Source organism: Pan paniscus, chromosome 9 (genome assembly GCF_029289425.2).
Source record: "Pan paniscus chromosome 9, NHGRI_mPanPan1-v2.0_pri, whole genome shotgun sequence".
NCBI lineage: Eukaryota > Metazoa > Chordata > Mammalia > Primates > Hominidae > Pan > Pan paniscus.
The window spans coordinates 71961351-71985508 of record NC_073258.2 but is presented as its reverse complement, the minus strand read 5'-3'; the positions used below and the strand labels follow the sequence as shown (position 1 = coordinate 71985508).

The following is a 24158-nucleotide window of genomic DNA, read 5'->3' as shown; positions in this document are numbered from 1 at the left end:
AGACATGAGCCACTGAACACAGCCTCTAATTGCTGTCTTAGTTCACAGTTCCCTAATGACATACGGTGTGGAGCATCTTCTCGTGTGTGTTGGCCATCTGAATATCTTCTGTTGTGAGGTATCCATTTAAATATTTTGTTCCCTTTTTAAATGGGTGGTTTGCTTTCTTGTTGAGTTTTAAGGGTTCTCTGTATATTTTGGCTACAAGTACTTTATATGCTTTTCACAAACATTTTCTGCCTCTCTGAGCAGCAGCATTTTTTACATTAAATCTGTTAACCCGCACAATAGCCAGGAGACATTTGTAAACAAACTTTTCATTTTAGAACAGTTCTAGATTTACAGAATAAGTGCAAAGATAGTACACAGAGTTACCATATATCCTATACCCAGCTTCCCCCCTTATCAGCATCTTACTCCAGTATTCTTCTGAGCGGAAGTTGTATGGTACGCTTCTCACAGTTAGAGAACCAATATCGATGCATTATTATTAACCAAAGTCCACACCTTTTTCTTCTCTCATAAGCATTTACCTGCTTGTCCTTTCCTGTCCCTGGGCCCCACCCGGGTTCCCACATGACATTCCCTCATTCGTCTCCCTGGGCACCTCTTGGTGGTGATTGTTTCCCAGGCTCTCCCTGTTGGTGATGACCTGGACAGTTTCAGAGGAGGACTGGTCAGGTGCTTGTAGGGTGCCCCTTATTGGGATCCATCTGGTGTTTTCACGATTAGGGGCTGTGGGTGTGAGGAGGAAGAGCACAGAGCCTTTCTCATCACCTGGTGCCGAGGGCCCGTCCTGTTGGTGTGGCTCATTGGCTCATCGTGGGCGATGCTGCCCCCCCATCTCCTGGCTGAGCTCGTGTCCATCAGGTTTCCCCACGGAGAGATGGTCCCGTTTTTCTGTTTCCCACACTATGCTCTCGGAAGGAAGCCACTGTGCACAGCCCACACATAAGGGGATCGGGGTGGGGGGTGGTGCGGGCTACGCATCACCCCCTGAGGACAGAGAAGTGATGCGAATTGCTTGGAGTTTGTCTGCATTGCAAGATCGGCCCCTTCCTCCCGTTCACATGTGAATCCCTTGCTTATTTCTATCAGTGTGGTTGCACTCACTTTCTGGTTGACTTATAACCCAGCTTTATTTATTCTGTTCCTTTTGCCTTTAGTCTTACAGACTCCACTCATGTCTGGAGCTACTGAGGTCAGCGGTTCATTCCCCATCCCTTTCGGCGAGGTTGATTCCTACACCTGTGATACGTTCTGTGGTCTTCTCTCACATCATGGTTTCCTTCTGAGCATCCCCAGCCTCCTGAACTATCATCTTCTAAAAAACCTGCTGGAGGCCACCCAGCCCTTCAGGGAAAGAGCTGGGTTTTGTTGACACCAGTCACTTCCCCTCATAGGAAGAATCGCTCGCCCAGTCATTTGATTTTTGCAGCCCACTGATCTTGGACACTAGGATGCACCTAGGAGCACACACACAGGTGTGCACACATGCACACAGAGGCATGCACACACAGGCATGCACACACACAAGCATGTGCACACACAGGCATGCACATGCACACAGGCATGTAGACACACAGGCATGCACACGCACAGGCATGTACACATACACACAGGCATGCACACAGGCATGCACATGCACACACAGGCATGCATGCACACAGGCAAGTACACATACACACAGGCATGCACACACATAGGCCTGCATACACACAGGCATGCATACACACAGGCATGTACGCACAGGCATGCACACATGCACACACAGGCATGCACACACACAGGCATACATGCACACACAGGCATGCACATGCACACACAGGCACATGCACACACAGGCATGCACAGACACACAGGCGTGCACACAAACAGGCATGCACACATAGGTGTGCATACACACAGCCATGCACACACAGGCACACAGGCATGCACATAGGTGTGCACACATACACTGGCGTACACATGCTCCAGCCTGCACTGCACTGTGCCCGCTGGGTAGCAGCAGCTGTCTTAAACACTTACACTCCTCCTGCCCCCACCCCACCCCCCATTGCTGTGCCACCTCCCAGTGTCAGGACAAACAGCCGTGGCTAGTGCCCTCCTGCTGCGCTTCCGGGAGCCCCCACTTCTCACCCTTTCAAAGCACATCCTGCTTATCCCTGGAGCCAACAGGCTGCTGGGCAGCCTCTAGTTGGAGGGTCTGCGTGTCTCTGAGGTTATCTCAAAATATTGCAGGTGTTTCTACTCCCACCCGTTGTTCACGTTGAGGGAGACTGGGGCCACTCTGAGGTTATGCTTGTTGAGGTTCCAGTCTATTTTTAAAACTAAAGAAATTTCAAAATGCAAAACCTGAGGAATAGTCTTAAGAATCATGGTGCCAGATAACTGTGTGGTTCCCATGCTCATCAGGGGAGTGATAGTGCAGTCACTGGGTGTGCATCCCGGGCAGCGCTGTTATATCTGTCACCGGTTTATAGCTCATCAACCAGCATCTTCTCGGGGGTGATTCCATCAGCCCCAAATGTGGAACCTGAGCGGACGTGCTCTTTGCAAATGTGGTGGCTAAGCCAGGGCGGGAAGAGGGGGTCTCCTGACCTCCCCAGGGTGGGTCCTGGCCAGAGGTGAACATGCAAGTCTGGAATATCACTTGAGGAGGGATTCCGGAACCCTTGAGAAGGCTGCCACTTGTCATTGGATGGCCCTGGAAGCCACCCAAGGACCACACATAGCTCCCCATCCTGCACGTGAGACACAGCCATGAACAGAGTGGGATCATTTTCTCCACCGGTGCGTTTATGCAGCCACCTTTAACTGCCTGGCACTGACCAACAGGACGTGGTTTGGCTGCAGGCATCTGTAATTCTGAGTCAAAAGTCAGGATTCAAGCCTCTGATCTGATTTTACCACTTGCCACCAGCTCTCTCTGAGACAGCATTCTCATTTATAAGATGGAACAGCTGAGGTTGTCAGCTATGAAAATTATATGTTAATTTAAAATATCTTTTAAAAAATCTGCTTTGGACTGCCTTTTTGCATTGGGCAAAAGGGAACAGTCAAATGGGAAAGAAAATCCTAACTGTTTTGAAGGCTAACCTTGCCCCGAACGAGTGTCACACGCTCATTAAGTCGCTGTAAGATTTGAATGTTCAGCGTCGATACTGGTGGCTCCCGACAGCCCCAGTCTTTTCGTGCCCTTCGAGGATCAGTCACTTCCCTGACTGTCCACTCTCCCATGGTGGCCTTTATGCTCCAAGGAATAAACCCCCCAGATGCCCTCGGACACTCGTGCTTCAGCCTGGATGCCACCGGGGAAGAGACAGAGAACGAGGGGCTGACTGTTCCTCTCTCTAGCAGGCAGGGGTCACCCCTTGAGTTTGTTTTTCTCTGGCGTCTGCCCCATTTCCACCTCTCTGTGCACATGTGGAACTCTGGCCATGTTCCAACTGGTCTCAATCCCCACACCCCTTGCTGAGCCTTCCTTGCCTTGTAGCTGTTTTCTGTGCAAGAAACATCCCCCACTGCCACTGAAGTCCCTTAGTCCCAGAAAATTTCTATTTTTCTTTAAAACTTCTGCATCAGGAGGGTATGCAACAGAGTCATGTGCAATGGCATTCATTCATGAGAACATCGTTCCTAGTTGGGGAAGACAAGAAGCCTACTTTTCACATGGAGACAGGATGAATGAAGATGCTGGCGTGTCTACGCACGGCATCCTAGTTGGGGAAGACAGGAAGCCTGCTTTTCACATGGAGACAGGATGAATGAAGATGCTGGCATGTCTACACACGGCATCCTAGTTGGGGAAGACAGGAAGCCTTCTTTTCACATGGAGACAGGATGAATGAAGATGCTGGCATGTCTACGCACGGCATCCTAGTTGGGGAAGACAGGAAGCCTGCTTTTCACATGGAGACAGGATGAATGAAGATGCTGGCATGTCTACGCACGGCATCCTAGTTGGGGAAGACAGGAAGCCTGCTTTTCACATGGAGACAGGATGAATGAAGATGCTGGCATGTCTACGCACGGCGTCCTAGTTGGGGAAGACAGGAAGCCTGCTTTTCACATGGAGACAGGATGAATGAAGATGCTGGCATGTCTACACACGGCATCCTAGTTGGGGAAGACAGGAAGCGTGCTTTTCACATGGAGACAGGATGAATGAAGATGCTGGCATGTCTACACATGGCATCCTAGTTGGGGAAGACAGGAAGCCTGCTTTTCACATGGAGACAGGATGAATGAAGATGCTGGCATGTCTACACACAGCACACTTCTGACATGGAGGGGTTAAGCATGTGCATATCACCATGAAGTGCCAAGCTGCAGAGTGGTTCCTAGGGTGAATGTTAAAAGTCCTCAGGAGGGTACCCATGTATGGATAAGTAAACATCAGAATTAAAAATAGATGGGAATAGTCAGTGCACACTCACAAGGCAGGTGCCCTTTCTGGGATGGAGGGGGATGGGATGGGGTGAGGGGTCAGCAAGACACATGCCTTGTGGAAGGCATCCGAGTTTTCTTTCACTGGAATGTGCTTCGAGACCGAGTGAATATTCATTGTTGGTGTTTCTGGGTCATGGGAACTTGTGTGTTGTCCTGGTACTCTGTGCACTTTTCTGGAACGTTAAGAGCCTCTCAAATGAGGAACTCTCAAAAGAGGACCTCAAAGTAGTTCCTCTTGTTTAGCAGTGGCCATGGTGGGCATATTAGAAAGATGAAGAGTGGACGGAAAGATTTGTTGTAATAGATACTGACGTCCTTAGCCACGCTCATCTGCAGACTGGTCCAGGCTCATCTGCACGGGACCCTTGTCCCTACAAAGGCAGACGGCATCCTTCTGTCTGCTGGGCCTCTGCCCTGCCTCCTGGGTCATCCTGCGCCGCGTTAATGAAGGAAGGTTTCCACTTACCCAGATTGGGAGCTCCAGGGGGCACGGACTTCATGTCTCATTTGTGTTTGTGTCCCTGCAGCCCATGGCTGGCATCTCCCAAGATGCCCATAAATGTGACATTGAATGAGGAAAGGTGGGTGTCTGCCTTTCACATCTCAATGAGGGCTTTAGTCCGTCACTCCTTCTGTACGGGAAGCACCCAGATGGTACCACAGGATTCTGCGTACTCAGAGAGAAGGGCAGCAAGGGAGCCTCTTGGACTGTGGCCCACACAGCAGTCCTGTTGAATCCCTGCCTCTGCCACCGCTGTGTTGTACGCGTGGCCCTGCGTGTCACTGCATCGCACGGGGGTGCCTGAGCCACGCTGCCCGCCTGGACTCTTGGGGTTCCCAGGTGGTGGGAGCTGTAAACACCCTGGAGGTGGAGGAGGGGAGTCAGTTCTTTCAGCTTAGTTTTGGGCATCTGAATATGGCTTTGTGAGCAGTGTGACAAATGTTGGTTCTAAAGTGTGTGTGTTTGGGTTCCTCAGAGACCCCCCTGACCTTAGCCGCTCAGCTGGACGACTCTGTGGAGGTCATCAAAGCTCTCAAAAATGGTGGAGCTCACCTGGACTTCCGTGCCAAAGATGGGATGACCGCCCTACACAAAGCTGCCCGAGCGAGGAACCAAGTTGCCCTGAAGGTAAACTCGGGCCCATCTTACGTGGGTGCCACCCCGTGCTCTGATTCCGCGCGGCTGCCCCATCCCATCCCCGCAGTGCCCATCCTAGGGGGTCCGTGCACAGTGTTCCGGCCCACCCTAGGAGTCTGTGCACAGTGTTCTGGCCCACCCTAGGAGTCCGTGCACAGTGTTCCGGCCCACCCTAGGAGTCCGTGCACAGTGTTTTGGCCGGAGCTTGGAAGTGAAGCCAGGTTTCAGATTTTCCTGTTCTCTCTCCTGGTTGTTGATGCTTTCAGAATTAATGGTTCCCAAGAAGTCATCTTTCACCTTCTATTCAGTCAAGGGACTTGTCTTTTCAACCCGTAAGGCCAGTGGTGAACCCCAACCCCATCCACAGGAAGACTCACTCATGATCATGAGAGCAGCACCGAGGGGGTGGTGTTAAGCCATTCCTGAGAATCCGCCCCCATGACCCATCACCTCCCTCCAGGCCCCACCCCCAGCATTGGGGGTTACAATTTGAATTGAGATTTGGGAGGGGACACAGAGCCACATGGTAGATCCCCCCAGCACCCTGTGGTGGGTCCGGGGGAGCCTGCCCTGTTGTGGGTTCCGCGCCTCACCTTCCCCTGCTGCTGTCTTACTGCTCCGTGCCCCTGCCTCACACTGCAGCCACGGTGCCTCTGGACAGGGTGGTGCACGCCCAGGCATCCTCCACCAGAGCCCACACCAGCAGGGATGGGACGTGCCGCTGCAGGTTGACCCCTAAGACGGGGGCCTCGCTGTCCCTAAAGTCTCAGGACTTTCACTTCATTTCAGCTGCACCCCTTCTGTTGGTGTGTGAGTCCGTTCCTGCGTTGCAATAAAGAAATGTGAGATCGGAGTAATTTATAAGAAGAGGTTTCATTGGCTCATGATTCTGCAGGCTGTACAGGAAGCAGAGCAGTTTCTGCTTCCAGGGAGGCCTCAGGAAGTTTCCAATCATGGTGGAAGGTGAAGCGGGAGCAGGCAGTTCCCGTGACCGGAGTGGGAGGAAGACAGAGAGGGAGGAGATGCCACACTTTTAAACAGTAGATCTCATGAGCACTCACTCACTATCACGAAAGCAGCGCTGAGTGGGTGGTGTTAAGCCATTCCTGAGAATCTGCCCCCATGACCCATCACCTCCCATCAGGCCCCACCTCCAGCACTGGGGGTTACAATTTGAATTGAGATTTGAGTGGGGACACAGAGCCACACCGTACCCGTTGGCTTCCTTGGAAATCAGGAGCATTCTTGAAGATGAGATGCTTGCTAGGTTCGCCACCCTCAGCGTGCTGAATGAGGTGGTTTTCCACTGGGCATGTAGGTTAAACCATGCACCTTTTCTCTCTTCCGCAAATGTTGCAGTCACTGTATTGCTGCCCATGCCACACCACTGGCACAAAATGTTGACCAGGCCGAGGAAGGGTCTGAGTGCTGCAGGTCTCCTCGTCTCCCAAATGTCAGCCTGCCCTGCATTTCTGGGCACTGTTTGCTATTTCAGAACTAGAAATGTAGTTGTCTAAAGTTATACCTGCCCCCCCTCCTCCTTTTTTTTTGAGACTGAGCTTTGCTCTTGTTGCCCAGGCTGGAGTGCAATGGTGCAATCTTGGATCACTGCAACCTCCACCTCCCAAGTTCAAGCGATTCTCCTGTCTCAGCCTCCCAAGTAGCTGGGATTACAGACACCTGCCACCACGCTGGCTATTTTTTTTGTATTTTTCATAGAGACAGGGTTTTGCCATGTTGGCCAGGCTGGTCTTGAACTCCTGACCCTGGGTGATCCACCTGCCTCAGCCTCCCAAAATGCTGGGATCATAGGCGTCAGCCACCACACCCGGCCAGGTTATACCCTTCTTAATTCTGGGGAGCCCAGGAGAAGCACTGGGTACTCAGGGTGTGGGTTGCCTTGACCTGGGGGAGGGTGGTCCTGGTGCTGCTTTCTGGATCACCTCACTCTGCAAAAGGGGTCATGAGACCAATAACGACGGCTTTCGATTTTTTTTCCTAGACCCTTTTAGAGCTTGGTGCATCCCCAGATTATAAAGACAGTTACGGCCTCACCCCGCTGTATCACACAGCCATCGTGGGAGGTGATCCCTACTGCTGCGAGCTTCTCCTGCACGAACACGCCACTGTGTGCTGCAAAGATGAGAATGGCTGGCACGAGATCCACCAGGTACGTGGGCCCGCTTCTCCACTCTGTTGTACCCAGGAACTGACTTCCCCTTCTCCTCCGATCCCACAGATACGCAGGGTGGCCCAAAGGTTAGATCCTGCCTTCAGGTATTTTGTTTGGCCTGCCCAGAGTTCCTGAAAATGTGTGAATTAAAAATGATTTTAAAATGTGAACGTCAGTATTTGAAAACAGACACATTTGCATAGAAATAGACATTTCTGACTTCACTGGAGAAACTGGAAGATGAGGCAAGGCTGCTGAGTTTCTGCACAGCAGGAGTGCCCTGCAGTTATGGGGTGGACGCCCCCTTCCCAGGAGCCCTGCCCTCTCCAACTTCCTACCGTCCTGACAGGGCAGGATACCAGAAAGCACCGGTGTTTTCTGAGCACAGGTGAGCCCCAGGAAGGCCTGATTTGCACGCACGAGGGGCGTGTTTTTCAGGCCCAACCTTGCAACAGTTGGGTTAGGAGGTAGGTCAGCCTGCTCTTGGCAAGAAACGGACTTCACCTGCTGTCTCCAGTGAAAAGTCTTTACCTGATCAGGTAGAGGTGTGGATGGGGTTAAAGGCTGAGGACCCCATAGAAGAGCAGTCTTGGGGAGCCATCAGCACCTGTGAGCTGATGGGCAGGGAGAGGAGATGATGCTCCCGGGAGCAGGAGAGCCAGGGCTGAGGAGGGAGCCCGCAGGCCCATGTCAGGGAGGACTCAGGGAAGGAATATCTGCCTCTCTTCTCTTGGCTGAGCCCTGCCAGAGTTGGAGGACAGTGAGGGAGTGCTGTGGTGCAGGCTGCAGGCCAGGGTCTCCAGGCAGAGGGGTGAGGTGGGTCTGGGAGAGCTGATAGCACCTGTCTACCTAGGAGGTCAAGAGGAGGCTCTGGAACAGCAAGGGGAGGTCAAGGACAGAGGGCCCTGACTGGTTTCTTGCTTGGTCCTCTACACAGTGACTGCCATGGTTTCTCTGGCTACCTTGTGTTCTCCTCTGCCATTACCACCTTACACACCTGTAAGGGAGGTTATGCACTCTGCCCACTGTGGTCAGAGTGGGCAGCGGGGGTGCCAGCAGGCCCCGCCCTCCCTGGGCTTTCTTGTGCTAGGTCAGTTCTGGTTCATCGTCGGCCCTGCAGCCTGGAGAAGCCCCTGTTCCTCCCGAGGGATGAGTAGGGGTCTGTGGGGCTGCTCATGGCAGCCCCCGGCCCACACCCAAGCTGGAGCCCGCAGGCAGGGAAGCAGTAATGACTGGTCTTTGGAAGTCCTCTTCCATGCACCCGCCATGAGATTTCTTGTCATTATTGTGCTTTTCTTTATGAAAAAGGAAAATAATTTTCCCCTGTGATCATTAATTTTATGTGTCAACTTGGCTAGGCTCTAGCTCCTAGATATTTGATCAAACAATATTCTAGATGTTGCTGAGAAGGTGTTTTTTAAGATGGGATTAACATTTAAATCAGTGGACTTTGAGTTAAGCCGATGACCCTCCATGATGTGGGTGGGCCCCATCCAATGAGTTGAAGGCCTTAAGAGAAAAAAGACTGAGATCCCAAGAAAGAAGGAATTCTGCCAGAAAAAGACTCCAGATTCCCGCTGAACACTGCCCTGGGTCTCCAGCCTGCCCTGCAGATTTCAGACTTACAGCCTCCGTGATTGCATGAGCCAACTCTTTAAAATATTTCTATCTTTAATTTTATGTGTCTTTTTTAAGCTTTAAACTTTTAAAAATTCTCTGCGTGCATATACATATATAACATATAAATGTATGTATGTACACAGACACACACACACACACACACACACACAGAGGCTGTGTTTCTCTGGAGAACCCTGGCTGATACACCCTGAATGTAGAAGCAGCAGGACACACACACACACACACACACACACACACACACACACACACACGTTGTGTTTCTCTGGAGAACCCTGGCTGATACACCCTGAATGTAGAAGCAGCAGGATACACACACACACACACACACATTCTGTGTCTCTGTAGAACCCTGACTGATATATCCTGAATGTGGAAGCAGCAGGTGAATTCTTGCACAGCACTCGGAAATTTTTGGGTTGGGGGAGCTGCTTCCCCTCCTGTCTCCTGCCCTGCCCTCGCTTTGTCCCTGGTGGAAACTCGCCAGTGTTTCTGTCCTTGTTCTCTCCTCCTTCCTCCCCTTGACCTCTTCCCCCTTTGTCAACCAACGGTTCCAGCCCCAGATGGCCCTGCCATCCCTCGGCTGTGTGTCAGTGTCAGGCCTGGCCCTTCTGAGCCTCTCCACAGCATCTGGCCCTGGCCACGCTCATTCCCTGGCCCCTTCCTCATTTGTGTCTGAGCTGTTTCAGGGGGTCCCCAAGAGGTCTCCTGGCCTGACCACGCTCGCCTCTTCACGCCTGACCCACTTCCAGCCATTCCGGGTGCACCACAGACCCCACCCACTGCTAATGGGTGCTCATCAGCCACAAACGTCATCTACTGGGTGTGAGCCCCAGCCAGGTGTCTCGGTGTCCTGAATACACAGCCTGCAGCAGTGAACAGAAATGCCTGATGCAAGCCCCTGGTGTTCCCGTGGGGGGAAACCAGACACGAGACAGAAAGACGAACATAAATTACACACACACACACTCGCACGCACGCACGTACATACAGGTCCACATGTGCGTGGACATGCTTCTGAGCAGGCCTGACAGTGTTCTGTGTTTCTGGGCACTGGTGCTCATGCAGTGGCCATGCAGAAGGCTCACGCCCTGAGACATGGCCCCGTTCCTCTGCCCGTCTCCTCTCCTTGCTACACTTGGCTGTCAGCTCTGTGCTGGTGTTTTCGAGGCCAAGCCCGTCTGCATGGCGTGAGCTTCGGCTCCTGTTGAGGATGTGGAAGAGGCAGCTCCCAAAGGAGAATCTCAGCGTATTGGGAGCTGTCCGAAGCTTCCAAGGTGACCTGCTTGGAAAAGGGCAGTTCTTGGGACTGCCAAAGCGCTAATGAGCTTGGTTTTTAAAACTCACTAGGCTGATTTGAGGTCAAGGTCAAGTTCAGGATGAGGGTAGGCCCCTGGTGGGGTGGTGCAGTCACCCACAAGGTCAAGTTCAGGACGAGGGGAGGCCCCTGGTGGGGTGGTGCAGTCACCCACAAGGTCAAGTTCAGGACGAGGGGCGGCCCCTGGTGGGGTGGTGCAGTCACCCACAAGGTCAAGTTCAGGACGAGGGGAGGCCTCTGGTGGGGTGGTGCAGTCACCCACAAGGTCAAGTTCAGGATGAGGGGCAGCCCCTGGTGGGGTGGTGCAGTCACCCACAAGGTCAAGTTCAGGACGAGGGGAGGCCCCTGGTGGGGTGGTGCAGTCACCCACAAGGTCAAGTTCAGGATGAGGGGCAGCCCCTGGTGGGGTGGTGCAGTCACCCACAAGGTCAAGTTCAGGACGAGGGGAGGCCCCTGGTGGGGTGGTGCAGTCACCCACAAGGTCAAGTTCAGGACGAGGGGAGGCCCCTGGTGGGGTGGTGCAGTCACCCACGAGACATTTCTACCAGCAGACATGGCTGGGCGAGGGGCGGGAGTCATGGAACCCTGAACACCCACATCTTTCTCAAGTCTCACAGGGTCTCTGCCTAACAGCTGCCGGCCCCAGGGGACAAGGCTGAGTTGTGAGTCTCTAAGAGACATGGACGTTGGGGACGTCCCTCCCGCCTGGCCAAATGGAGAATGAGTCTTGTTCTCAGTCAACTCAAAGTCGGTGATTCACGTGAACAGAACTGTCATTTGATGTCGCTGGATGACACCATAGAAACCACTCAATGTTGTTTGTGTGTTCAGGTGTGATGGGTTCTCCAGAAAAACAGAACCAATAGGGTGTGCACATGCATGCATGTGTGTGTGTGTACAGATACAGAATTTTTTAAAATAGTATTTTGAAGAATTGGCTCATGCAGTGGTGGAGCTGCAAGTCCAAAATCTGCAGGGCAGGCTGGAGACCCAGGAAGAGTTGATGCCGCTGCGTGGATCCTGTTTGTCTCTGGCAGAATCTCTTCCTCCTCAGGGGACCTCAGTCTTTTTTCTCTTGAGGCCTCCAACTGATTGGATGGGGCCCACTCACATTATGGAGAATCATCAATTTAGTCTACTGGTTTTGAGAGCAGTCACTGACTTCATGAAGACAGGAGCGCCCCTGGAAGAGGAAGGTTTAAATTCAGGTTTCCTTTAGTGAATGAGTCCTCCAGGCACAGGACAGAGGCGTCTCTTTATAAAAATAGTCAAATGCAGCCAGGTGCGGTGGCTCACGCCTGTAATCCCAGCACTTTGGGAGGCTGAGGCAGGTGGATCACCTGAGGCCAGCAGTTCGAGACCAGCCTTGCCAACATGGTGAAACCCTGTCTTACTAAAAATACAAAAATTAGCCAAGTGTGGAGGTACCACGCCTGTAATTCCAGCTACTTGAGTGGCTGAGGCGTGAAAATCGCTTGAACCCAGCAGGCAGAGGTTATAGTGAGCCAATATTGCGCCACTGCACTTCAGCCTGGACAATAAGAGCAAAACTACAACAACAACAACAACAACAACAAAACCAGCTAAATGCGTATGGGACCCGAAGCTCGCTTGTTCTCTGAGAATGCCTGCTTGAATTTGTGTTTTTCAGACATGTCTTCCCTTTAGACATCACAGTGCTCTGGTTGCATTGCTGTTTTCCTGTTGAGCTCTGAAGGTGTGATGCAGGCTAAAACCTCCTTAAACGTGGAGTAGTTCACAGAGTCCTGAATCCAGCCGCCAGCCCTTTTGCCAGAATAGCCCCTGTGTCTCAACTTTGGGGATTCCTGGAGCTCCGTCCTTTCCCCTCCCACACCCCTCCTTTTTCCTTTTTCCTGCCCTCTCTCCCAACCAGGCAAATGTCTCCGGGCCCATCTCTCCAGCTGGCCCTGGGATGGAGGTAACGGTGGAGGCTGGCAGGAGCCCTGACCATCAGTCACTCACTGCAGCTCTCAGCTGTGACTCCTGGCCTGCAAAGGGCCAGGTTCTGTCCCTGAGGCCCTGCGCTTTGCATTCAGAGCCTGGCTGTCCCAGAGCCACCCGGCCACCTTGGTCCCGGGGCCTGAGCCTGTGCAGCTGCACTGGTACCTTGGAGGCTTGAGCTCTGGGGCAGTGCGCCTGCTCCCACCTCAGCTTAGAAAATGTGGAGCAGGGTTTGGAAAGCCAGCCAGGTGCGTTCACTGCCCTCTAGTGGTCTGCTGCCTGTTCGTGAAAGGCCCGGAAAGCCATTTTCTCCCCTGCTAAAGACTCTCAGTGATAATGTGAAGCAACTTTGCCTTCGCGAGCCTCGTCTCATTCATCTGCAGGGCCCTTGTGCCTATCAGATGATAAGGGACGGAGCAGATAAGGGATGGGTGCGGGTGCCCTGCACGGGCCTGCAGGAGCAGCGGACAGTGCCGCCTGCCTCCCAGATCATCCTCATCAGTGCTCACATTTACCCTGCCAAGTGGCCCGGTAAATGCCACAGTGCGGGTCTCAAGTCCATCTCTAGCAGGATCTCATCCTTCTCAGGGGACCTCAGTCTTAAGGCCTTCAACTGATTGGATGGGGCCCAATATATAATGTTATATATTATATTATATTATATATTATATATATAATATATTATATATAATATATTATATATATAATATATAATATATTATATATAATATATTATATATAATATAATATATTATATATAATATATTATATATAATATAATATATTATATATAATATATTATATATAATATAATATATTATATGATATGTTATATATTACATTATATAATATATATTATATAGCATATATAACATATATATTATATATTATATAACATATATTATTTAACATATATAATATATAACATATATAATACATAGTATATATTATATAACATATAATACATAGTATATATTATATAACATATAATATATATAGTATATATTATATAACATAATATATATAGTATATATTATATAACATATATAGTATATATTATGTATATATGTTATATAACATATATATTTAATATATATATATATATATTTAAGATGGAGTCTTGCTCTGTTGCCCAGGCTGGGGTGAAGTGGGGCAATCTTGGCTCATTGCAACCTCCGCCTCCTGAGTTCAAGCAATTCTCTTGCCTCAGCCTCCCAAGTACCTGGGATTAGAGGCGTGTGCCACCACGCCCAGCTAATTTTGTATTTTTAGTAGAGACAGGGTTTCAACATGTTGGCCAGGCTTGTCTCGAACTCCTGACCTCAAGTGATCTGCCCTCCTCAACCTCCCAAAGTGCTGGGATTACAGGAGTGAGCCACCATGCCTAGCCTAAAGTCTACTGATTTTGAGAGCTGTCACTGATATCATTAAAACAGGAGTGCTCCTGGAAGAGGAACATTTAATTTCAGATTTCCTTTAATGAACAAACCCTTCCAGGCACATGACAGAGGCTTGTCTTTGTAAAAATGGTCAAATGTGTATAGGACCCATAGCAAACCCAGGCACATGACAGAGGCTTGTCTTTGTAAAAATGGTCAAATGTGTATAGGACCCGTAGCAATTTGGGGGCATTCATTGTCCCGAGCTGCTTTAATTGCACTATGATTCTATATCCTCAGAGCTGGTTACTTCTCATTGCTGTTTCCCATATGAGTTCACAGGCCCAGAGAGGGCAGGTAACTTGCCCAAGGCCACGGAGCAAGCAGTTGGCTGAGCTGGATTCACTCCTGGCCTGTCTCTTACCAGAAGCCTGGTTCTCTATGCTGCCTGTAGGGTTCTCACATCCAAACCACTCACAGCACGTTTGTGGCAGAAGAAATTACAGGGGCAGGTGGGTTTTCCTGGACCTCACTGGGCTGTGCCTGGCTCTGCCTTCTCGGGAGAAGCACCTCCGAGCTCTCAGGCTGATGGGCTTTGCATTTAAAGTCTGTGTCTCCGTTCTAGCACCTGGAGAATGGACAGCCCTGTCCCAGGGTTCTGGGCGTTCATCGTGTGGGAGAGCCTGCGCGGCCACAGCCAGGCCTGCTCACAGATGCTGCAGGTGTACTCCAGGTGTTCCCCAGCCCGCTGCTTTCCCATCATTGTCTCAGGCCAGGTGCACATGGCCTAAGGACACATTTCAGATCCACCCTCCACTTCACACAGTGGGGATATGCCCCGTCCCAACAGGCTGATGTTAGAAGAGCCCCATTTGAGCTCAGGCTGTCTGCAAATTATCTTAAAAGTTGTTATTCGGGCCGGGTGCGGTGGCTTATGCCTGTAATCCCAGCACTTTGGGAGACCAAGGCGGGCAGATCACGAGGTCAGGAGATCGAGACCATCCTGGCTAACACGGTGAAACCCCATCTCTACTAAAAATACAAAAAAAATTAGCAGCAAGTGATGGCGGGTGCCTGTAGACCCAGCTACTCGGGAGGCTGAGGCAGGAGAATGGCATGAACCCAGGAGGCAGAGCTTGCAGCGAGCTGAGACTGCGCCACTGCACTCCAGCCTGGGAGACAGAGCAAGACTCTGTCTCCCCCCCCGAAAAAATGTTGTTATTCAAATTACCCTGTTTTGTTTTGTTTTTGATTACCAAAAAATTACCCATGCATCATGGAAATCTTGGAAAATACAAAGAAGTATAAAGAAGCAAATTAAGAAACACCCCAATGCATTCCCACAACCCAAGGACATCAGGGGTCAGATTTGGGGGTATTCATTCTGTATTTTTAATTGCTAAAGACTTTTACATCCACCGTGCAACTTCACAGCACGCTGGCCCTGGCCACAGGGGGTGTGGTCCTGGAGAGGATGCCACTTGGTGAGGGATCCAGACCCTGCGTTTCCATGTGCTGAACCCCGGTACCTTCCTTGGGGCAGAGCCTGGCTCCCTCCCTCCCTCTCTGAGTTTGACTCAGTATCTTCGGGATGAGGGACTCTCCTCATGCTGTCTGTTGGCCATATTCTGGCCTGGGTGTTATGCAGCCTGGGGTTGCAAACCCACCTCATCGCTCGCTGGCTCACCTGAGCAAGTGCCCCACCCTCTCTGAGCTTGTGTGCTAATCTCTCAGGTTGGCTGAGTAACAGTTTGTAGAGCTCTGGAGACAGCTATGACAGAATTTACGTGAGGCATTTTCTGCAGTGCCCGGCATAGACCAGGTGCTTAATAAATGTCCCTATCATTATTGTCATCATCTGTCCCCCCATCATCATCCTCATTGTTGTCATTGTCATCATCATGTGGCCGCGTCTGACGTCATCATTAGAAGTAAATAATACATTAGGCTGGGCACAGGGGCTCACACTATAGTCCCAGCAGTTTGGGAGGCTGAGGCAGGCAGATCACTTGAGCCTAGAAGTTCAAAACCAGCCCAGCCAACATGGCAAAACTTGTCTCTACCAAAAATACAAAAATTAGGGCATGGTGGCACATTCCTGTAATCCCAGCTACTTGGGAGGCTGAGGTGGGAGGACCCCCTGAGCCTGGAGGTGGAGGCTGCAGTGAGCCAAGATTATGCCACTGTACTCCAGCCTGGGCAACCAGAGTGAGAACCTGTTTCAGAAGGGTGGGGGGGGGGCGGGCGTTAAGAAACAATCCGTTGTATTCAGAGAGTGCCGACCACACCTGCTCCCAGTCCCTCGTTTGATTTTGCTCCCATTGTGCAATGGGTGTGACATCAGTCTGAATGTTGTTACTGGCTGCTATTTGTTATTTATCACATTTAAATGAAGAGTGTCCGCCTTAAAGAAATAGTTTCGGGCCACAGTGACTTCTCCTCTCCTCCTGCTCCAGGCTGCCCCCTGCCCATCCCTGGCCGGACGCCCTCAGCTCTTGAGCCTCTCTGGGCCCCACGGCGAGGGGACAGGCCCCTGATCCTCCCAGGCCTGTGGGAGGTTCTTTGCTGGAGCCCCACGTTATGTCGTTCTGGGTCCAAGCTTTCTGGTTACCTTCCGGCCAGGGTGGGACTGTGTACAGCCCAGCGTGAGCTGCCTGGTAGAGATGGGAGTCAATGCTTGACTGGAAAGTTAGCATTTAGAATGGGATGGAGCCACATGGGGTGTGGTCTTCCTTCAGATTGAGGTTTTTCTAGTGTACTGTGGTACCCACCATGTCCAGGTGCTGAGGCGATCACTGTCCATCTAGGTATTGAGGTGATTGCTGTGTCCAGGCCCCAAGATGACCATTGCCTAGGCACTGAGATGACCACTGTTCAGGCACCGCAGTGACCATGGTGTCCAAGCCTGGGCTTGGTCACAGTAAGCACAATGCCAGGTAGCACAGGAAGGGCCAGCGTGAACAGCAGCCAGGTGGAGAGCCCAGGAGCTCCACAGTGCCAGCCAGGAGTGGCTCATTCTGGCCAGGGGACGTGGGAGCAGTGTTGGAACCAGGCTGTGGTGCTGGCAGGTGACCCTCAGATCTGGGCAGCTGGCATGAATTGGCCCCGGGGGGACATTGTGAACAGGGTTCTGGCCGTTTGTGCTGGCATGTGCTTGGCAGCCTTGGAACTGGGACCGAGCCTCACTGTGGGACGTGGGTGCTGGCAGGTACTGCACCTTTCCAGATGAGCACCTCCAGGGTGTGAGAGTGTGGGGTCCCTGCCAGGTGGCAGGACTGGAGCACGGGAGCCCTTCCCCGTGTCACTCTGGACCTGGGGCTCAGGGTCTGCCCCTGGGCACGAGCGGCCGAGCCTCTGTGGCCCCCATGTCTGGAGCCGCAACAGTGAGCTGTGCTTTCAGGGGATCAGCTCTGAATTGACCTGGGAGGTCAGTTCCATATTCTGAGCCCCTCTGGCCTGGCAAGGTTCTGTTTGGAGAAGGAAGAGAGGCATTCTCTCTCTCTGAGCCTCCAGAGGGAATGAGGACCCTTGAGTACCTGCCTTCCCAGTCAGCCCTGACTCTTCAGGGACATGCGGGGAACAGGAGAGGGGATGGGTGAAGACCCCGAGACCAGCACCCCACCCTCTGCACTTTGGCAGGTCCTCTATCCTGCCCTCCTGACATAGGTGACATCTTTAAGAGACCTCATCTTTCCAAAAATCATGTTATGAGAGCGATGGGCTCCGTGGGGAAGGTGGGCAAGGGCCGCAGCTTTATGTGGGAATGCCAGTCATCTCTCCTTTTGGAATTATAGCATGATGTCTTTTGTCTGTGATCATTTCAGGCTGAACAGCACACATTAGTAGACCCAAAGTGATTGTGTTTGCTGCATAGGGCTGCCACTGCAAAGTTCCTCTAACAATAGACATTCATTATCTCACAGTTCTGGAGGCTGGAGTCCCAAACGAAGGCGTCGCAGGGCTGGTTCCTCCTGAGTCCTCTCTCCTTGGCTTGCAGACACCGCCTTTTCCCTGCATCTTCACAGGGTGGTCCCTCTGTGTGTCTGTGTCCCCAGCTCCTCTTCTTATAAGGATACCAGCCAGGCCAGATGGGATTAGGGGCCCCCTAATGGCCTCATTTTAACTTAATCACCTCTCGAAAGACCCTCTTCACATACAGCCCCATGCGGAGGTACTGGGGGTGGGGACTCCAACGCATGAATGCTGTAGGGATGCAATTCAGCCCGCAACACCAACAAAACCGAACTAGCCACTTTCTGGTTTGCATCACAGCTCGTCTGCTGCCCGTGTTCCTGCATTCATTCAGGTGCATTGGCCTCCTTGACTACTGGGCCAGCAGGAAGACCACAGCCAGCCTTTGAAAACCGTGGTATGCGGGGCCACAGAGCAGCTGGTGGCTCAGGCCATGCGAGGGGGATTTGCTTGTGTTTGGACGAGACGTTGTTTCTCTACTGACGGGCAGCGCACTTCCTGACCCAGTGAGAGCTGAAATGATGTGACTCTTTGTTGTGTGGGCTGTGGTGTCTCTACCTCATGTCACAAGGCATATGTTTTGGGAGAAATGCCTAAGTGTGGTTGGGAACAATTTTGTTTGGGGCACAGAGCCAAGCAGAAGTGATAGGGGGTTCGTCTCAGCCGACCTGTGCTGCTCCCCTGCAGTGCAGTGACCTCCCTGCTGCTCTGGTTGCTGTGCTGGGCATTGCACAACCCCAGGTGGCGCCTTTCCTCTTGCCATAGTTTTAGGTCCTGTAGATGTATCACCAGTGTCCAGCAGGTGGCGTTAAATGGCTTGAAGGAAGGAGCACCCTTTTTTCTAATTCACACCAAGTCTTGTGGTTGCACAGGGCGGGTGGGACGCTAGGCATCGCTGGGGCAAACAGTCTCGAGGGGAGCCATCTCCAGGTGCCCCTGCCCAGGCCTCAGCAGGAGATTCAGAGGCAGCAGACATGGGTGGAGCCTCCCACACGTGCATTTTCCAAAAAGCACCTCAGGAGAGTGGGTACGGGGTGCAGGTGTCAAGGGCAGTGTTTTGCCTTTCATCCCATTACTCTCCACCCTCCTATCACCCTCTCAGCTGTCTCTCAACAGCCAGAGACCAGACACCCTTTTCAAAATAAGAAAAGGAGGTTAGTGTTGCTTCTCTTGCGGGAGGATGAATTCCTTCTTTTAACACTTTGGTAGCTTTCAGTATCTTTGTGTCAAGCGAGTTCGTTCTTTCTTTCCTTCTTTCCCTCCTTCCCCACTTCCCTCTCCTCTCCTTCCCTCCCCTTCCTTCCCCTCCCCTCCCCTTCCTTCCCCTCCCCTCCCCTTCCTTCCCCTCCCCTTCCTTCCCCTCCCTTTCCCTTTCTCTTTTTCTTTCTCTCTCTCTCTTCTCTCTCTTTCTTTCTCTCTTTTCTCGGAGTCTCACTCTGTCTCCCAGGCTGGAGTGCAGTGGCGTGATCTCAGCTCACTGCAAGCTCCGCCTCCCGGGTTCACGCCATTCTCCTGCCTCAGCCTCCCAAGTAGCTGGGACTACAGGCACCCGCCACCACACCCGGCTAATTTTTTGTATTTTTAGTAGAGATGGGGTTTCACTGTGTTAGCCAGGATGGTCTCGATCTCCTGACCTCGTGATCCACCCACCTCGGCTTCCCAAAGTGCTGGGATTACAGGCATGAGCCACCACACCCGGCCTATTAACTTTCTTTTTAAAATTGTAAATGACTGTTTCCATTTCCAGCTTATAGAAGAGTTGCAAGAATAGTACAAGGAACTCCCATATGCCCTCCACGTGGAGAGCACATTTGAGTGGTGACGGTGTCCCAGTAACATCCCTGATAGAAGAGGATCCAGCCTGGGACCTGCCTGGAGCCTTTCCATCTGGGAGACTTCCTCGGGCTTCCCTTAATTCCTGTGGCTGTGACTGTTTTGAAGATTTTGGGGTGGTCATTTTGTTGGGTTTGCTCAGTGTTCGCTCGTGATGGGATCCAGCATATGCATTTGGCAGGAATGCCTTAGAAAGGATGCTGTGCTGTCAGCATCATGCCCTCACGGGGACACATGGGGACCATTCGCCTGGTACTCATTGTGGAGGTCACACCAACCACCTAGTCAGGTGGGGTCTGTTGGGTTTCTCGTCTTTTGATGCAGGGCAGGTGAGCCCAAAAATGGGGGCTTAGCCCAGGAGGGCTCTTGGCTCCACCCAGGAAAGAATTCAAGGGCAGGATGGTGATGTTGGCAAAACCTTTATTGAAGCAGCTGTGAACAGCAGCAGAGACTGCTCCTTGCAGAGCAGGGCTGCCCCAGAGGCAGTGTGCCCAGAGCAGCAGCTCAGAGGCCGGGCTGCACTCACATTTATACCCACTTTTAATTACATGCAAATTATGGGGCAGGTTCTGCAGGAATTGCTAGGAAAAGGGTGGTAACTTCTGAGTCGTCAGGCCATTGCCAGGGAAAGGGGTGGTAACTTCTGGGTGTTGCCATGGCAACAGTAAACTGATGTGGCACACTGATGGGCGTGTCTTATGGAAAGCTGCTTCTGCCCCGCCCTGTTTTAGCTAGTCCTCAGTTTGGTCCGGTGTCTGAGTCCCGCTTCCTGAGTCCCACCTCCTGCCTTACTTTGCTCCTTTGTAATTAATAGATCTTGTTTGGTGATCTTTGAGGCTATGCAAAAATCTGTTTTCTCATACCCCTTTCACCTGACAGTTTTGGCATCCATTGGCCTTTCTTGCCAGAATTAATGCTATTATGGTTGCTAAATGGAGTTTTTTTTTAATCCTACCATTGCTTCTACATTATTAGTTGGCTTGCTGTTGTAAAGAAAAGCTTTCTCTTCTTGTTTATTTATTCATATATTTACAACAAGGCAGACTTGCAGAGTTCTCTTTATTCAGGAGGTAATAATCTGTTATTATTATCCCAGTTTTAGCCAGTGGGTGTCCCTTCAGGATGGCTCCTGTGTCCTTGGGACACAGCCCCACTGATTTTTTTTTTTTTTACTATTTCCTTTATTTCTGGCACAACAAGATATTTCAAGCTCACCTTGCTCTTTCCTTGCCTCAGGAATCAGCTGCTTCTCCAAGGAGCCTGATTCTTTTTAGTGTGGAGTGGTATTTAGAAGCCAAGGTGCAGGTGCTTGGGGTGCTGATGGCTGCTGGGCTGTTGCTGGTCCCACACCCTCTCAGTAGGCAGAGTTAGGGATGGGTAGACACACGGGCATCCACATTTTCATTTTTATTAGTCTCTATATTAGGAACCGTGAGTTTCTACTGATACTCCCATTCCAAGCCAACACCACAAGGCATATTCTAGTTTTCTCCTGTACTGTATTTGTAACTTCCTTGACAGTGAGAGCCCAGCTCCCATTCCCTTTCCTGAGTGTCCTTGTGTGTGCAGAGCCCTGCGTGCAGCTGTCTGTGGACGCTTCTGCCCACCACCTGGCTTGGATCCCCCTCACCCCCCTGCATGGTAGCTGCATCTTCCTCAGCAGGTGTGAGCTCTGTGCCTCAACCACCAGGGGTTAAAACAGAAAGAAGGGACTAGCTGAAATGACACTTAAAAAAAAAAAAATTACTGCTAGTGCTAAGACTGTGGGATTCTGGGTGACTTTTGGTTTTTGTTCAGCCCTTTTCTGTATTTCCCGGGTTTGTGTGTTATAAAACAATGGATGTGGGAAAAGTGGAAAATGGAAGCATGCTCTTGGGAACACGCCTACGAGACATCCACCCGGAGTCAGCGGCTCCGTTTCATCTCTTCCCATTGAGCCTATTTTGCCCTTGCAAGGGAAGAGTGCTCTGGTGCCATCTGACTGATGGAACTTACAAGCTCATAAATTCAGATTAACTGGGGGAAGGGGAATAATGAGTGTGGATTAATTGTTCAGTGTTTTTATGCTAACATTAGTTGTCTTTATTGACCACAGAGCAATTAAATTAAGCTTTAACAAAGTGTTGCCTCCCAGAAGTCCTTTGGGGAGTGCCAAATAGCCAGGGATCCTTCAGTTCAAGGAACACAAATCCCAATGCAAACGACTGGGTGAGGGGAGGGAGTTATGCCTCATTGTTATGTCCCTGAAATTCCAGGGTCAGTTGCAGCTTAGAGGGGCTCAGACAGTGTCATCTTGGCTTTGTGCATGTCTCTTCCTGTCTCCTCTCTTTCTCTCTTTCTTTCCTTTCCTTTCTTCCTCTCCCTGCCCCTGTCACACATCCCTTCTGTGTTGAGGGTCCCAGCAGCTCCCGGGCTCTGTCACTTTTCTGCTCCCCACTCTGGAAGAAAGAAATAACTTTTTCCCCAGTAGTTCTGATGAATGTTCTAGCTTGGAACTTGGCAGCTTCTCTAAGGTCAGCTGGGCGTCCCTTACTGTGCCTGGGGAGATGGAACCTGATGGCTCCTGCCTGTGTCCTGTGCCTCTGCAGGAGCAGGGTGGGGAGGCCTTTCCTGGACCTCTGAGAGTGGAGCTGGGGTAGCCCCCAAAGGCAAACGCAGGTGGAGTTCCCAGAAGAAGGGGCCATGGGGGCCAGGCAGGTGACAGCAAGGAAACCTGCAACAGGGATCTACTTTATAAATTAATGAGATTTGTGGGAGACACAGCAATGGTAAATGGAAATTTCTCGTGTGTGTGTGTGGTTTTTGTTTTTTGTTTTTGTTTGTTTTTGTTTGTTTGTTTGTTTTTTATAGCTCATCCAATTAATAGTTTCAATATCTTCCCTGTCATCTTTCCTTACTGTTAATTGCTGAGGTGTAGCTCTTTCTCATGGACCCTGAGAAGGTGAAATTCACCTCTATCTGTCTCAATTAGCAGTAGAGCAGGATTCATGAGAACCCCTTCCTGGGCTACCATGGTGCCTACTGCTCTCAACACCCCTAGGCTGCCTGCCCTTGGTGGGGCTCACCTCTTTCCCTCCCGACCCTGGGAGTGAGACGTGTTAGGTCAGGACCGAGTTTTCTCCAGGTCCAAGGTTGTGGCCACCATGTCGAGCAGTGTGTGGCTGGACAGAGGGGCCCTCATCACCTGCGCGGGGACCTCCCTGGCCCCTGTGAGCTTGGGTGGGGAGGGGCATCACTGGCTCACCAAGTGCTGACTCAGTGCCCAGCCTCGTGTGAGGCCCTGTGGTGTTCTTTGTCCCACATGATTCTCATCTGAGCCCTGTGAGGGTTGAGGGTTGTTTCTGCCTACAGATGAGGGTGCGCATAGGTACTCAGGCGAAAGTTCTGATAAATGGTTCAGGCCTGGGTCTGTTTGACCCCTGGGCCCTGATGGTTCACAAGTCACACATGTTGCAGTTCTCAGAGAGGAGTTATCATAGTGTGGGTCTGCCCTACCCCTGCATCCTGCAACTTACTTAGGAGCTGGACTGCATTAAAGCAGTCGTGGGGCCGTCCGTCGCACGTCGAAGGACAGGGCTCACTCCTGTGGATGCAGTGCAGGGCTGTGAAGGCCTCTCCTGGCCATTTTGTGCTGCCCCCTTGGAAGGGGGAGCTTGGGTAACCGAAGCCGGGTCTGAGCCTTCTGGTTTGCATCTTGTGGAGCTGGGCACTGAGGTTGGGAGAAAGACGTCCTGCACCTCTGGGCTCTAGGCCCTGGGATCAGGATGGAAGGGACGTTGGGGCCCCTTCCCAGACCCTCTGTCTCACAGCTGAGCACCAGTCCCCAATCCCACCATGAAGGTCTTTCTCCCTGATCCACAGCCAGGGGTCTGGTGGTACATGCTGATGTCTTTAGAGCGCTTGCCCAGATGGTGGGTGGGTGGTTGGGGTCCGCACAGGCCCTGCCCTGCCTTGGGGTTCTGGTGGAGCAGCCGAGTGGCTGGTGTACTTTGTGTGTGCATGCGGCCGTCGTGGCAGAGGGTTCCTGATTCACAGCCTGGGTTCTGTGTTTCAGGCCTGCAGGTACGGGCACGTGCAGCACTTGGAGCACCTGCTGTTCTACGGGGCAGACATGAGTGCCCAGAATGCCTCGGGGAACACGGCCTTGCACATCTGCGCCCTCTACAACCAGGTGAGTGCTGAGCGCGTTTAAAGGAAATAATGTATACAGTGGTCCATTTCCAAAACAAAGTGCCTTAAATTGGCTTACGTCAGCCAGGCGCGGTGGCTCACGCCTGTAATCCCAGCACTTTG

The 24158-nt window shown here is 51.6% G+C and overlaps 1 protein-coding gene across 1 annotated transcript in view; it reads left to right on the top strand.

Annotated features, from left to right (window-relative positions):
- The window catches only part of SHANK2 (SH3 and multiple ankyrin repeat domains 2), a 697015-nt gene that overhangs the window by 153440 nt on the left and 519417 nt on the right, over window positions 1-24158 (top strand). The window contains exons 7-9 of the mRNA XM_063608635.1: window positions 5430-5581; window positions 7593-7760; window positions 23920-24036. Coding sequence (XP_063464705.1) covers window positions 5430-5581; window positions 7593-7760; window positions 23920-24036 — 437 coding nt within the window. The remainder of the gene's footprint in view (window positions 1-5429; window positions 5582-7592; window positions 7761-23919; window positions 24037-24158) is intronic.